Source organism: Sebastes fasciatus, chromosome 5 (genome assembly GCF_043250625.1).
Source record: "Sebastes fasciatus isolate fSebFas1 chromosome 5, fSebFas1.pri, whole genome shotgun sequence".
NCBI lineage: Eukaryota > Metazoa > Chordata > Actinopteri > Perciformes > Sebastidae > Sebastes > Sebastes fasciatus.
In genome coordinates, this window is record NC_133799.1 from 26,576,010 (window position 1) to 26,589,036 (window position 13,027).

The following is a 13,027-nucleotide window of genomic DNA, read 5'->3' on the forward strand; positions in this document are numbered from 1 at the left end:
GCATGTGAGAGGGGTGAGAGGTGTGAGATGATGAGCAGCACTTTGTGAGGACAGCAGGCCACAAATATTTCTGTGTGTATGCTCACAGACAGAACTGTGTTTGTACTGTACAGGACTCACCGCACAATTAAAGGAAAGGCTGAATAAACAGGAATTGCATCAGCCTGACTGGACCCAGCTGCTACTTTAGATCAGCTGTGATACAGTCGTGTGTTTCTAATCTACTGAGTTATGCGGTGGCCAGAAGACAAACTAAACATTAAAGTCCAACATTTCTTTTGTTTGTTTCCTTCGGCAGCTGAGGACTCATCCAGTAACGGCGTGTCTGGTGATAGCTCAGGGTTTGAAGATGTGGCGGCCTTCCCCCCTCCTCCCCCACCCACAGAAATCAGCCTCCTGGAGCTGCCACCCAAGATGCCGCCTCAACCCGGCGCTTTCCTGATCAAGGAGCTCGAGATCTGGCCCGGTGTGTCGTCCCTGCCTCCAGTACAGATGGGCTCAGAGGTGGAGGATAAGGGGAAAGGGTCTATACAGAATGGCCGACCCCCAAATCCACCATCACCACCAAGCTTGCCTAAAGCAACCACACCACCACCCCCACCTCCTCCTCCACCTCCGCCACAGTCTGACCCTACGACAGATGTCACAGCCCAAAGTCCAGCCCAGGTGGCACCAGACTCCCCTCCATCGCCAGGCAAGCTGTCTCCATCCCCAGGGAAGGACGGCCCACCGCTGCCGACCAAACCTAAGCCGAAGCTGTGAGTACCCGTCGCATCCCCTTGTGTCTGTGCCCAGAGGGCAGGCCAGTCACCAGGGAGGGCTGGCGGGGAGGGCGACAGGCCTGTCTGAGGTCTGCTGGAAATGATAGTGTCTCAGCTTTGTGAAAGGGTTAACGGGGGGAATCCCGAGCCCTTTTTTTTTTTTTTTTTTTTTTAGAACAAAAGCATTCCCCTGCCTTTATGTTGGTGTCAATGTGGCATCGTGTTAGCCAGGGCGAGTCCGCTCGCTGCTTTCTGTCTGTGGCTGTAAACAGATCTGTGTGGCTTTTGCTGGATGGCTCCTATTGTTTCTGTCTGACCTCGGACGGCATGCCCAGCCCAGGACAGAGCCATTGTGTTTTTGTATTCCGAGCACCTTTCTGTGGGCTCTATAGGGATCAGGTAGGATGTCACTGTTATTAGAGAGAGAATTGAATGGCTTTGTTTTCAATGGTCCTGTGGTTTGAGATGTCTGCCGTGGACAAGCCTCTTGTGTGCATGGGTTTTTTATCTCACTTGCTGATGCATTTCTTTTTCATTAAAAAAAAGAATACCGTAGACAAGAAATAATTAGAGAGAGAGAGAGAGAGAGAAGGGATTCAAGGTCCACATCCAGATTGAACCAGGGAGGTTGTGATTACATGGCTAGCATCTTTATCCTCTTGGCTACGAGAGTGCCTCGCTGATGCATTTCTGATGATAAATGACACCAGACCATACGCAAACTCCTTGACGGAGGTAATTGTTTGTTACGTACGTAAGTTAAGTCGTCAACGTAAATAAGTCAACTGCTGACTTTTGGTTTCATCCCCCATCCACCCTACATGGGATTCCTCGCTCTTTACTCGCTCTACGTCACCTGAATTCTACAGTAAATTACTACACACCTGTGGTTAAACCATATACAGTCTGTGGGTTAAAACACTCGTCCATGCGGCTAAGAGCAACAACCACCGTGTGTGTAGTGTAGTCCCCCGCCTCCCATTTCGTTCACTAGCCAGGAGCTGCACATGTGGTTGCTCAGGCGCGCAACATGCTACTAAAACAAAACACGTCGGTGGTGTGGAACTTGAGACGGATAGTCGGCAGGAGGAGAGCTAGTTAACGTTAGCTGTTAGCAGCCAGCGGGCAGCACAGTCCTGCTTGGCGGAGCTAACGCTGACGGAGGTTCCAAGGATTTACGTTATGATGCGTTCAAGCTTTACTCAATAAAAATGAGTACTGGGCGTAGGTAAATTATAACGTTATCATGATGTATTCAAATTAGGGCTGTCAATCGATTCAAATATTTAATCGTGATTAATCACATGATTGTCCATAGTTAAACATGATTAACTTTTTATCTGTTCACAATGTACCTTAAAGGGAGATTTGTCAAGTATTTAATACTCTTATCAACATGGAGTGGACAAATACGCTGCTTTATGCAAATGTATGTATATATTTATTATTGGAAATCAATTAACAACACAAAACAATGACAGATATTGTCCAGAAACCCTCACAGGTACTGCATTTAGCATAAAACAATATGCTCAAATCATAACATGGCAAACTGCAGCCCAACAGGCAACAACAGCTGTCAGTGTGTCAGTGTACAGCCTCACAGAGGCTAGTGTGGTTGTAGACGCTTTGCTCTTTTTTATTTTTCACTGGCAACATTTACTGAGATGGGGAGGTTTTTGTAGATGTTTTTAATATTACTTTCACAGTATTGAACAATGCGAGCACTAGTACATCCCATCAAAAGCAGATGGATAACAGTGTTGCTGTGCGCGTTACGACCGGCTGCATTTAGATTAGAGTTTGGTTACAGTGCAGTAAAGCTTGGTTCTTGCATTGCGCAGGCTATTTCCACTGCATGTACGGCTGATGGATGCTACAGTATTGCTTATCTGTTGACGTAAATGTTGTGACTTTTTAATTCTGTGCTTCCAGAGCTGAGAGTATAGAGGAGGAGACAGAAAATTACAGGTAAATATTTGTCTGTGAGGGTGATGCTCTGGATATGATTTGAGTGGCGCCACATGTAGCCTCATTAATCAAACGATCACAGAAGCAAACACAGACACAACAGTAGGAATTATGTTGAGGTTTCTGATTCATTTAGTGTAAATTAGTTTACATTATTACACTGCGGGATGATAAATCAGAGGCAGCGGTTGGACAAGGACTGAGGGGAATCAGCTGATTAGGGCTGCACTTAACGATTATTGTTCCAATTAGTTTTGCATCAGTGTGGGGCAAGGGAAATAACTGAAATGATTTACAGACTGTGACGTTAAGCCATTTTCTCACTCATACATGGCCATTAAAGTAAAAAGAAAATATAAAACGTCCGAATAACAACATTAGATGAAGCATGGCGTAACGTTATGTTACCATAACAGCAGCGGTGCACAAATAACTTTAAACATGGGGGCGACGAAGGAACATTTAGAAAATCAATTTTAAGTAAATACTACTAACAGAAACATGTTGATATATCTTTTGGGTGTGTGCAAAAACACAGCTACTGAGAATGATCTTAGGGATGCGACAAAAAGATGGAAAATAAACTGACTTTTATCTCTAGATCAGACTTCAATTACTGAGGCAGTAAAAAGCTGCTTCTCTCAGTTTATCCACAATAACAACATGAATACACTGCTACAAATCAGCTCCTAACTGTGAAGCAATTAGAAAGCATACGCCATCCCTCTCCCCTTTAAATTCAGTAATTACACAGTAAAAACAGCAGCCGTGCCATTAACCAAAGGTCGCGTTTCTGCCAGACTGCACTTTGTTTCCTCCGGTATCATGTAGGAACAGACAATGACCACTCACAACCTAAAACCCCCGAGCAGCTTATCATTGAGTTCATCATATCCTGTTTGTCGTGTGGCTCATCCCGTACAGACTGATATATATACTGTTTCTTCTCCATGAGCCACACGCTGCTATGAAACATTAACAGCCTTTGAAAATGCTCCTAGTTTGTTACTTTAATTGTTTGTTTTTTTACAGTTCTTTTTAATAAGCACTTTCTAAGAAACCACTTTGTTGAAATGCTATAAATTCAATAGACAGAGTGGAAACTATGACCCTTGTGTCGTGTATTTTTAGAATAAGGCAATATTGTGAATAGACTACTTGTTTTACTGAATTTACACAAAGGCAGTGGGGATCAGTATGGATGGGATTTTATTATCTGAGTGAGCGGTTCATCTTAAGGTACGAGTGTCTAGACTTTAATAATTATTGAGAATTATTTCTAAAGTAGTGCTGTCAACCGGTTAAAATATTTAATCGAATTTCAAATTAATTGCACATTTTTATCTGCTCAAAATGTACCTTAAAGGGAGATTTGTCAAGTATTTAATACTCTTATCAACATGGGAGTGGGCAATTATGCTGCTTTATGCAAAAGTATCTATATATTTATTATTGGAAATCAATTAAGAACACAAAACAATGACAGATATTGTCCAGAAACCCTCACAGGTACTGCATTTAGCATAAAACAATATGCTCAAATCATAACATGGCAAACTGCAGCCCAACAGGCAACAACAGCTGTCAGTGTGTCAGTGTGCTGACTTGACTATGACTTGCCATGCAGGAAATGCAAAGGCATAATAACAGAGGAAAAAGCTGTTGGAAATATCAACATTTTCCAAACACGGTAAACACGACCTGATTTGAAGGCATCATAACTTCTTGAACGCCAAGCACATCATGTACATGACTTCCCACGTTGTAAACATGAGCTCACAAGTTTCATTTGAAGGCATCATGTAAAGGCATGTCTGTAAAGGGGAGACTGTAAAGGGGAGACTCGTGTGACCCATAGAACCCATTTACATTCACATATCTGGAGGTCAGAGGATAAGGGACCCCTTTGAAAAGGGCCATGACGGTTTTTCCTCTCTAAAATTTAGCGTAAGTTTGGAGCGTTATTGAGCCTCCTTTGCGACAAGCTAGAATGACATGATTGGTACCGATGGATTCTTTAGGTTTTGTAGTTTCATACGATGCCAGGTTGAGCCCGCCACAACCTAAAATTCGCAAGTTGCGTTAATTTCTGTACATATAAGCTTTTACTCCCAAGGAAATGTTACTCATATGCAGATATCCCCAAAAATGATACCGTGTTTTCTCAGCACCCGTCATTATTTATAAAGGGACAAGCTGCATTATATAACATCACAATCTTAACACCGGTGTTTATAGCTATTGGAGAGACGTGTTCATGTTCTCAAATCTAGAATAAATCACTCTAAATCAGAGGAATAACAGCCTGGAAGCCTGTGTACGGGATGATTTTTGCTTCAATAACACTGAGCTGATGAGATGGAGGAAGTCGTTGTGTGACTTGGCAGACAGGAGGGTCTGCAGGAGGCCTGAGCTGTGAAAACAGACCTGCTGTTTTTCTGCTCTGAAGGTAGAGCGTGCGGGGTTGGTAGGTATTTGGGTTTGATGCCCGGCGTTGATGTCAGACGTCAGGATAAGAATCAAAGGAAATTCTCAGGGGAGAGGCTCAGATTGGCCAGTTGGATCTGAACCAACCCACAGGTTTGGAGAGAAAGCAGAGTTTTACCACATGGTAGAGAACCGATAGATTGTAAATTGGCAGCAGCGTCTCATTTTATGTTCTTCTGGAATGCAGCTTTTTTTCACAGCATTTTGTTACGTAATTCTACACATAGAAACAAATAATATTTAGTTACTTGCTATAGTTGGCATTGATGTGTTATTTTTAGTCTACTGTAAGCAGGATAAAATTAACAAGTGACACCATGTACAGCCAGTGTTTTTATTACCCTCTCATAAACTACTCTGAGGATTAAGTGTAAAGCAAACATATTGTGCTAAAGTTACCTCAGATGTGTTATGTATGGCAACTAAACGTTATCTTGGGATTGAGGCCTACAGTATATGGTTGTGTGAGATTGGAGATAAACTTGGCTTCCTGCAGAACGCTCTGAATAAAGACAGACAGGATTTAAGAATTTGTCATTTTCTATCGATTAATCTATCAACTATTTTACAGATTAATCGATTACTCAAAACGATACATTTTCCTCCAATAAATCTAATTGACCATTTCATTTAAGTTAATTTTATTATGACAAACGTTATGTCATTGTATAATGCAGCACAATACAAAATGTAAACAAAGGTTTACATATTAACCCTTTGAACGCTGCAATAGAAATGGACGGTCAGTCCCTGCATTGGTATTTTTGCTTATTGTGATGTTATTTTTCGGAGTATCTTCAAATGCTTCAAATCCATAAAATCTGTACAACCTAAGCTAAAAGGTTATGTAAGCCAATAAACCATAATAACTGCCAAAAGTATTGAAACTGGGTCATAAACATCGGACAGATATTTTCATAAAATGTTACTAAATAAACACACGAAACATCAAAAAGGATTTCTAAATGTAGAAACATGAACAGTGGCCATTACAGGAAAAATTCCGGAGCCTACGCATGTTGCCACCATGTTTTGTACGGCACGTAACATAACGTAAAGACGTCTTCACGAGCGTACAACGTGATGACGCGAAAGACAGAAGCTTTCCGCTGGAAAAAGAATAAATGCTCTAGCTACAGTATTATGGTTTTTATTTTAGATCAATTTAAACAGGATCAGGCAAACAATGATCTTCTGGGGTCAGTTTTTAAAGGGTTACAGTGAAAAACTATAGGTTGATATGTGCCATTGGGATGTGTTACTTACTTACTTGGTTCTGCACATTCAAAAAATACCCCAGATATCTTAAATAAAGAAATTATAATAAGAGTATCAAAATATGCTCCCCATATTCTTACAGTACACCGACTCCTCAATTTAAGCTTGGACCGGGTGACCGCCGGCAAAAGTCTGCAGACTTTGCTGGTGTGTTCTAGTCGGGTGAGCGGGAGGAGGTTTGCCGCTGTGTTGCGGCATGACGGGAGACAGGGTGGCGTTCATATTCATGAACTGCCCACTCTGCAGTGGCGCAGAGTCGGTTGAAAATCGGCAGGAAGTTTCACTTCAAACTCTCATTTAATGTAATTTCTAAGATAGCAGGCAGTTGACTTTATAGCTTTAATGCATGTATTTAGCAGGTACATGGACAAAAGATTAAAATATTGATGTCAACTCATCTTCAGCGTCGACATCATCAATTACGCCGGCTAATCACGGCAGCCCTAATATTATGAGACAAGCTATATTTCAGCTGGATGAGACTTTGCATCTTAACGTAAGGTCATTGCTATATTGGACAGAGTTATGGTCTCTCCTGATTCAACAACACAACTCCCCCTCTGTTCAGGGCACTCCAGAGTTCGACTGTAGACACGTGACCATCTGTAAAACCACATCATGATAGACTGATACCACCTGGAGCTTGTAAATCGGTGTCGGTGTGTGTGTTAATGGATGATGTGTCAGTGCTGCTGGTGTCCAGTGTCAGCTCTCCTATATTGATAAAGGTACATGTTTGCCTAGTGTGACATTTCACAAGGATGTTTTGCGTCTCTTACATTCATTTTGGTGTAATGACATATCCTTGCTAGTACAAGAGGTGCATGTGGTTGTGTGTTTATATCTACATTTTTGTATGGTAGCTTTGCTGATGAGATAATGCTTTCCTCGTGTTGCTAAGCTACTGATATACCTCCAGGTTGAAGGAAAAGTCTACATGAGGCAGTGAAACATTAAGGCACGATATTGAGCAATCATTTCAAGAAACCACGTCACTGAGACTGAAAAACAAGACAAGACAAAGGAAGAGACAGTCATACGTGTCAACGCAGCGAAGGTGTGACCACAATGATATTGACCGTGATAATAGGGGCAAAGCATTATATTACAGGGGGGGATAATGTCTGGGTGGGCGTCAAACACACCAAGCACACGTAGCAGAGGCAACAATTATCCTGGAACCGCTCCACAACTTAATCTCTCTTTCATAAGACCAGGAATCAACTTTGACAGTTGAAATTGTTCTCTAGCACGGATTTCATTCCACAAAGTGCTTTTTATGTGAACTCTCACTAGCAAAGTGTCAGTGGATTTTTCTTTTTACTACGCAGCTGTACAGTATGTTCATTTTTACTTAGTATTGTGAGATTACAGATGATGAAAAACAGGCACACATCAGCACTCAACAGGACGTCAATTTAGCCTTTTCTCACTACACTGCTGAGGGTCTAGAATGATTCAGGTTCAAGTTTTTGCCGTTGAATTGTAAAAGAGATGCTGTAATGATTACTTACTGATTAAGTGGGTAATCTAAGTAGGTCAGTAGCATAAAGCCAGATGTGAAAAAAGAGAGACATAAATTGTTTGTGTAACGGTGTGTTGTAATTTCCAACATCCCCAACACTCACTATATTATACTGTGTTCAGACCAAGAGCTGAGCGAATTTTCGGCTCGCTTTAATCGCGTGAGTTGGACAGTCGGTATTTACACTTTTACTAACAAATAAGTGCAGATGAAAAAGTGAGAGAATGAGTTACAGAGGTGAAAAGTGTATTTCTTTATTTCTTTATTTGTTCATTTGTTACCTCACTGCAGAAAATTAGGAATTTTAAACATTTTAAAAAATATATATTATTATTGTTATTTTTTTATTTTATTTTTAGAGGGCGACGAGCGCCCCCCAGAAAGTGCCGTCCTAGGCGACCGTCTATATGGACTATGCTTTAAGCCTGCCCAGATCAGAGGTTACTGTCATTTTTAGCATGACCTATTAGACACGTACACAAGGGCTGGGAGTTATTGCTGTAATCATTATTATGAATACTTTTCTGATATATATATATATAACATAAAATAATCAAATTAACTGTGTTCCATTGTTATGCGTTGTCAGATGAAGATCGTGTTTTAAGTACGATTGTTTTGAATGATTAATTTGGACAAAAAAATTGTGCCCCGGTTGCCCTGCCGTAACTCACACAAACACGCATAGTCCCCAAACACACAGGAGCTTAGAACAACCGCGTATAAGTGACGCCATGTGTGTCGCTTTAATGTTTCCATGCTCTGCATACTGACACGCTGCAGTGATAAAGATGAGGAATGGTCTAATAATCCCCTTTAATGTGGCCTGTATTGCATGCAGCTTGACCTTATACCTTTCAATCCCTGTCCGCTGACATAATTGCCATACCGCTGAGATTAAATGATTTCTGCAGTAGCTCCAAACCTCTTTAACCCCAGTGAGGCTGTTGTCAAGGCAACAGCATACAAACTGAAGGCAACAAACAGCTCTCTGCCAGCAGCCCTCATCAGTCTCCCACTGTCACACTCACTCACACAACTTCAGCTAGTTTTTACAGTGTGAAGACGCAGCAGGCGACTGGTTAATGCTGTCTGTCCCTCTGTATTTCTTTAACATAAGGATGTTCGTAGGATTTTTCAGGCTTTTTGTATTGAATGTAAAGCAGGATCTATATTCTTTCAGTGTTGCGTAGCCGAGCGAGGAGCTCTGGCTGCCAGGATCGGTCGCATATCTGCGCTGTGACTCAGAGCTTCCTCTCAGCGGTGTGTTTGTGTTTACGAGGTGCAAGTCATGAACTCTCTAATGAAGTATTAACAATCACTTTCTTGTCGAGGTGTTGCTTGTGGTTTTATGGAAAGCGGGGAAACATGCATGTTAAAGAACCACATATGGTGCTGGATACACACTGAGAACTCATGGGTTCATCATCATCAAACATCTAATTAAAAATGTAAGTGTGGATCAGTTCCCTAGTGGATACCTTTTTTTTTTTTGATTACCAGAGAATGGAAAAAAAAACAGAAAGTTAGTTGTCATCAGGGAGGAAGTGAGATTGTGGCAACAGAATAAAAAAGCAAAATGAAGTCAGCGGAGAGACACAAGGGAGCAGGAAAAGCAGATCATTTCACATCAACCTCCAGAGTGAGAGATGGGCAGTCCTTAAAAGGACATGGGAGTCACAGGATTGGCTGAGACGCCAGACCAGCTAACCACTGGATTGGTCCGTTGGGCTAGAATGACCTGCATGGAATGGAGAAACTTTCCAAATAAGGAAGAGAGTTGTCGGAGCTGACCTTCATCACACAGAGAGGAGGCTGGAGGAGAGAAAGAGGGGAAAGGGAGCGTTGAGGGAAGGAAATAAGGATTTGGCTGAACCCTCAAGAATAACTCAGATATTTACTGAAGCTTATGATTCAAAAACACTACAGGCATCATACGTAAACTATACCAGGGTTTCACCTCAATGAATAACAAGTCAACCAACTAGGAAACCAACATAGTATGATGCCTTCTGAAACTCGTGAGCTCATGTTTACAACGTGGGAAGTCATGTACATGATGTGCTTGGCGTTCAAGAAGTTATGATGCCTTCAAATCAGATCGTGTTTACCGTGTTTATGAGTTGGGCTTATATGAACGCTCCCCTCATGTCGTATTCACGGCCCCGTAAGTGGAACGTTTCTGAAAGCTCAGAGTTCACGAGTTGTGACGTGTTTGTTGACGTCAGAAACGGCGGAGGTCATCGAAGTTCATTTGTCAGTGCATAATAAGTTAATATATTGTAATTTTAGTCGTATGTTGTTTTTCTTGGTAATTTTATAATACATCTAAGGAAAATGTTGATATTTCCAACAGCTTTTTTCTCTGTTATTATGCCTTTGCATTTCCTGCATTATGTTACCCACTTTCTAGCTTGCTAAATTGTTAGCCTCTGTGGCTTCTAGACGCAGCCAGTAACGTTAATATTGCCGTTGTTATGGGAGACTACTTCCACTAACTCCTTGTTTTGGAGAAATTTCTGCTGGAAAAATTTGGCCCATTTCTTTTTTGACCCCCAACCAGAAATCCAAATGTAGAGTGTGGATCGGTTTCAGCAAACCATGCACATAGTTTTTTGGGTTTGTCTATATGTTTAGCCTTTTTAGTCTCAGAATTTCTGAACTATCTTTTACCTTTTTGTATCTGGGAAATGTTCCTAAAGGTCTCAGTAAAAGCGACACATACCTTTTGAAGATTATTATGGCTGCTAGTAAGAAAACTATTACAAAATGCTGGCTCACCTCCCTCCATTGCCCTTCTTACCAACAAAGGAAGGGGGATAAATACTGGAAAAATGGGATAGTTATAACCATCAAGACTCCTTTTTTTTTGTGCCTTAATTCTTTTATGTTTATTTTGAGCTGTACCTGTGCCTCTCTTTTCATTTACTTATTTTTTCAATGTTTGATTATTATTGATTATACTGTGCGTCCCAGTCCTCACGTGTTCTATGCTCATAATAACAAGACGTTGAGGGGAGCGAGGGACCAGGGTGTATATATGCTTGGGGAGTTGACAGCATGGAAACTAACAGGCCTCAGTGATCCGCTCATAGAAAGCAGACTGTGTTTCCCAGGAAAGAACACCCTGGTATGTTAAACACTGAGAAACACACAGATAAATACACACACGCACGCTCAGAGGATCACATTGTTTCCGGATGAGGTCGATCAACCTCTGATTAAATCCTGACCCCGGTGGCTGTTGGTGGTGCGAGCGGTGTGTGTGTGTGTGTTTGTGTGGTATAGACTTGATCTGCCTTTAGACACACTCCGAGTCAGACCACTTTCACTTGTGGATGTTAATTAGAGGGCGTAACAACGTATACACTAATCTCATGACAGCGCTGTCACCAAGAAGCGACTCGCCTCCGAGTGTCAATGAGTCAACACACGGGGAATGACTCGCACCTCTACAGAGCAAGGAGGAGGAGGACCCTCCTCCTAATGGCTCGCCGACCCTTTCCCCAATAATTACATGCACACTTACACACTGGACCAGATCCCCGCTGGCCTCCCACCTCCCATCAACACACCGTGACTCATCAGCAGTCTGGAAAACACAAGAGCGACTCTAAAAATAGAGGCATTACACACAAAAATAGAAAGGACAAATTCCCAAAAAGGTTTTGTTTCATCCCACAAAAATGTCTTTTATTGAGAAACACAAATATTTGTGCACATATTTCAGTGAATGAAACCAGATCTGTGTGGTTTGCACACAGTCTCCATTACTCACATTGTTCTAAAGGTCCTTATATAAAACTATAGTGTTGCATATGCTCGGCGTGGAGATAATAGTCGCTGTGAAGGGTAGATATAGTGTTTCTGAGTAGCCGTAGAGAGAACACAGAATATGGATTTTATTTCCAGAAAGGGCGTTGTTTTAAATGTTACCTTACAATGGACACATTTCATTTGTGTCACCTGAAACTGAGATGATTAATTTCCTCAATCTGTCTTCTATTCTCTCTCCTCAATCATCCTGTCTAGTGATATAAATGTGGGCACAAAAGGAGGAGTAAAAGATATACTGTGTTTCTCTCATTCTGCTTTTCTTACGGACACTTTCTTTATCTGCGACTCTGAAAGCTGTTGTTATTTTTGGAAGGGAAGTTCCTCGGTCAGTATAGTTTATGGCAGAGCTTTTATTCTGAAAGGAGTTGGTTTCACGCAGGCTGGGAGCTTTTATTGTGTAGAGGAGGAGCTCACAGACAGACTGACTCATGCAGAAAGAGAGAGAGAGAGCGACTGCGTCTGTCACTGTCTGGCTGCTCAGCCTCTATATATGCTGCTCATACCTGGCAGGGCAGCACTGAGACCTAGTTTACTCTCCTGCAGGGAAATATCAGAGCTTCTGCTGCTCCTACACCGACACCACAACACTGAAGGTAAAACTTTTCTTTTGTGTTCACTGACAACTCATTTGAATGAAGCAAACTTCATTGGGACTGGTAGAACGATGAAGGGGATGGGTTAATCTTTAACTTTTAAACTTTGAGCTCTCAGGGAGGAAACCTTTTTATTTATTTATTTATTTAATTGTAAAATCACTTGAGCCAAACACTTTGTCATTAAATGTGAATTAGGGGAGTAGAAGAAGAAGGAGAAGACAAATGATTGAGGTAGAATAAGGAGTATTTACTTCTAGGTTTCCTGGTTTACCAGCTCGGCATGTTAATGTTTAAATCATATGTTTTCAGAATGGCTGTGTGGGTTTTTTTCTTTCTGGGAGCACAGAGAGGCTGAGTGTGATACCCATTCATTTACTGGAGGCTCAGAAGAGGTAGTGAGTTCAGGCTGTTAAAGAGAGAGAAGAAGAGTTTAACTTTAACAAAGATAAGTCGGTAGTTTTCTTTAACACAGAGCGACTGTGTTTATGTTTGTTTGCAGAGCGACTCAGTGGAGTCAGATGGATTAGTTAACACAATAAGAGTCTGTGGAAGCTTGTTTCTTCTTCTCATCT

The 13,027-nt window shown here is 41.6% G+C and overlaps 1 protein-coding gene across 8 annotated transcripts in view; it reads left to right on the forward strand.

Moving 5' to 3' along the window:
- The window catches only part of palld (palladin, cytoskeletal associated protein), a 72,373-nt gene that overhangs the window by 36,980 nt on the left and 22,366 nt on the right, over window positions 1–13,027 (forward strand). For 4 of the 8 annotated variants that reach the window (XM_074636174.1, XM_074636175.1, XM_074636181.1 and 1 more), the window contains one exon: window positions 299–758. In XM_074636174.1, the coding sequence (XP_074492275.1) occupies window positions 299–758 (460 nt within the window). Of the gene's footprint in view, window positions 1–294; window positions 759–12,282; window positions 12,453–13,027 lie in introns of those variants that run through there. The other 4 variants (XM_074636178.1, XM_074636180.1, XM_074636179.1 and 1 more) reach the window with 2 other exon arrangements.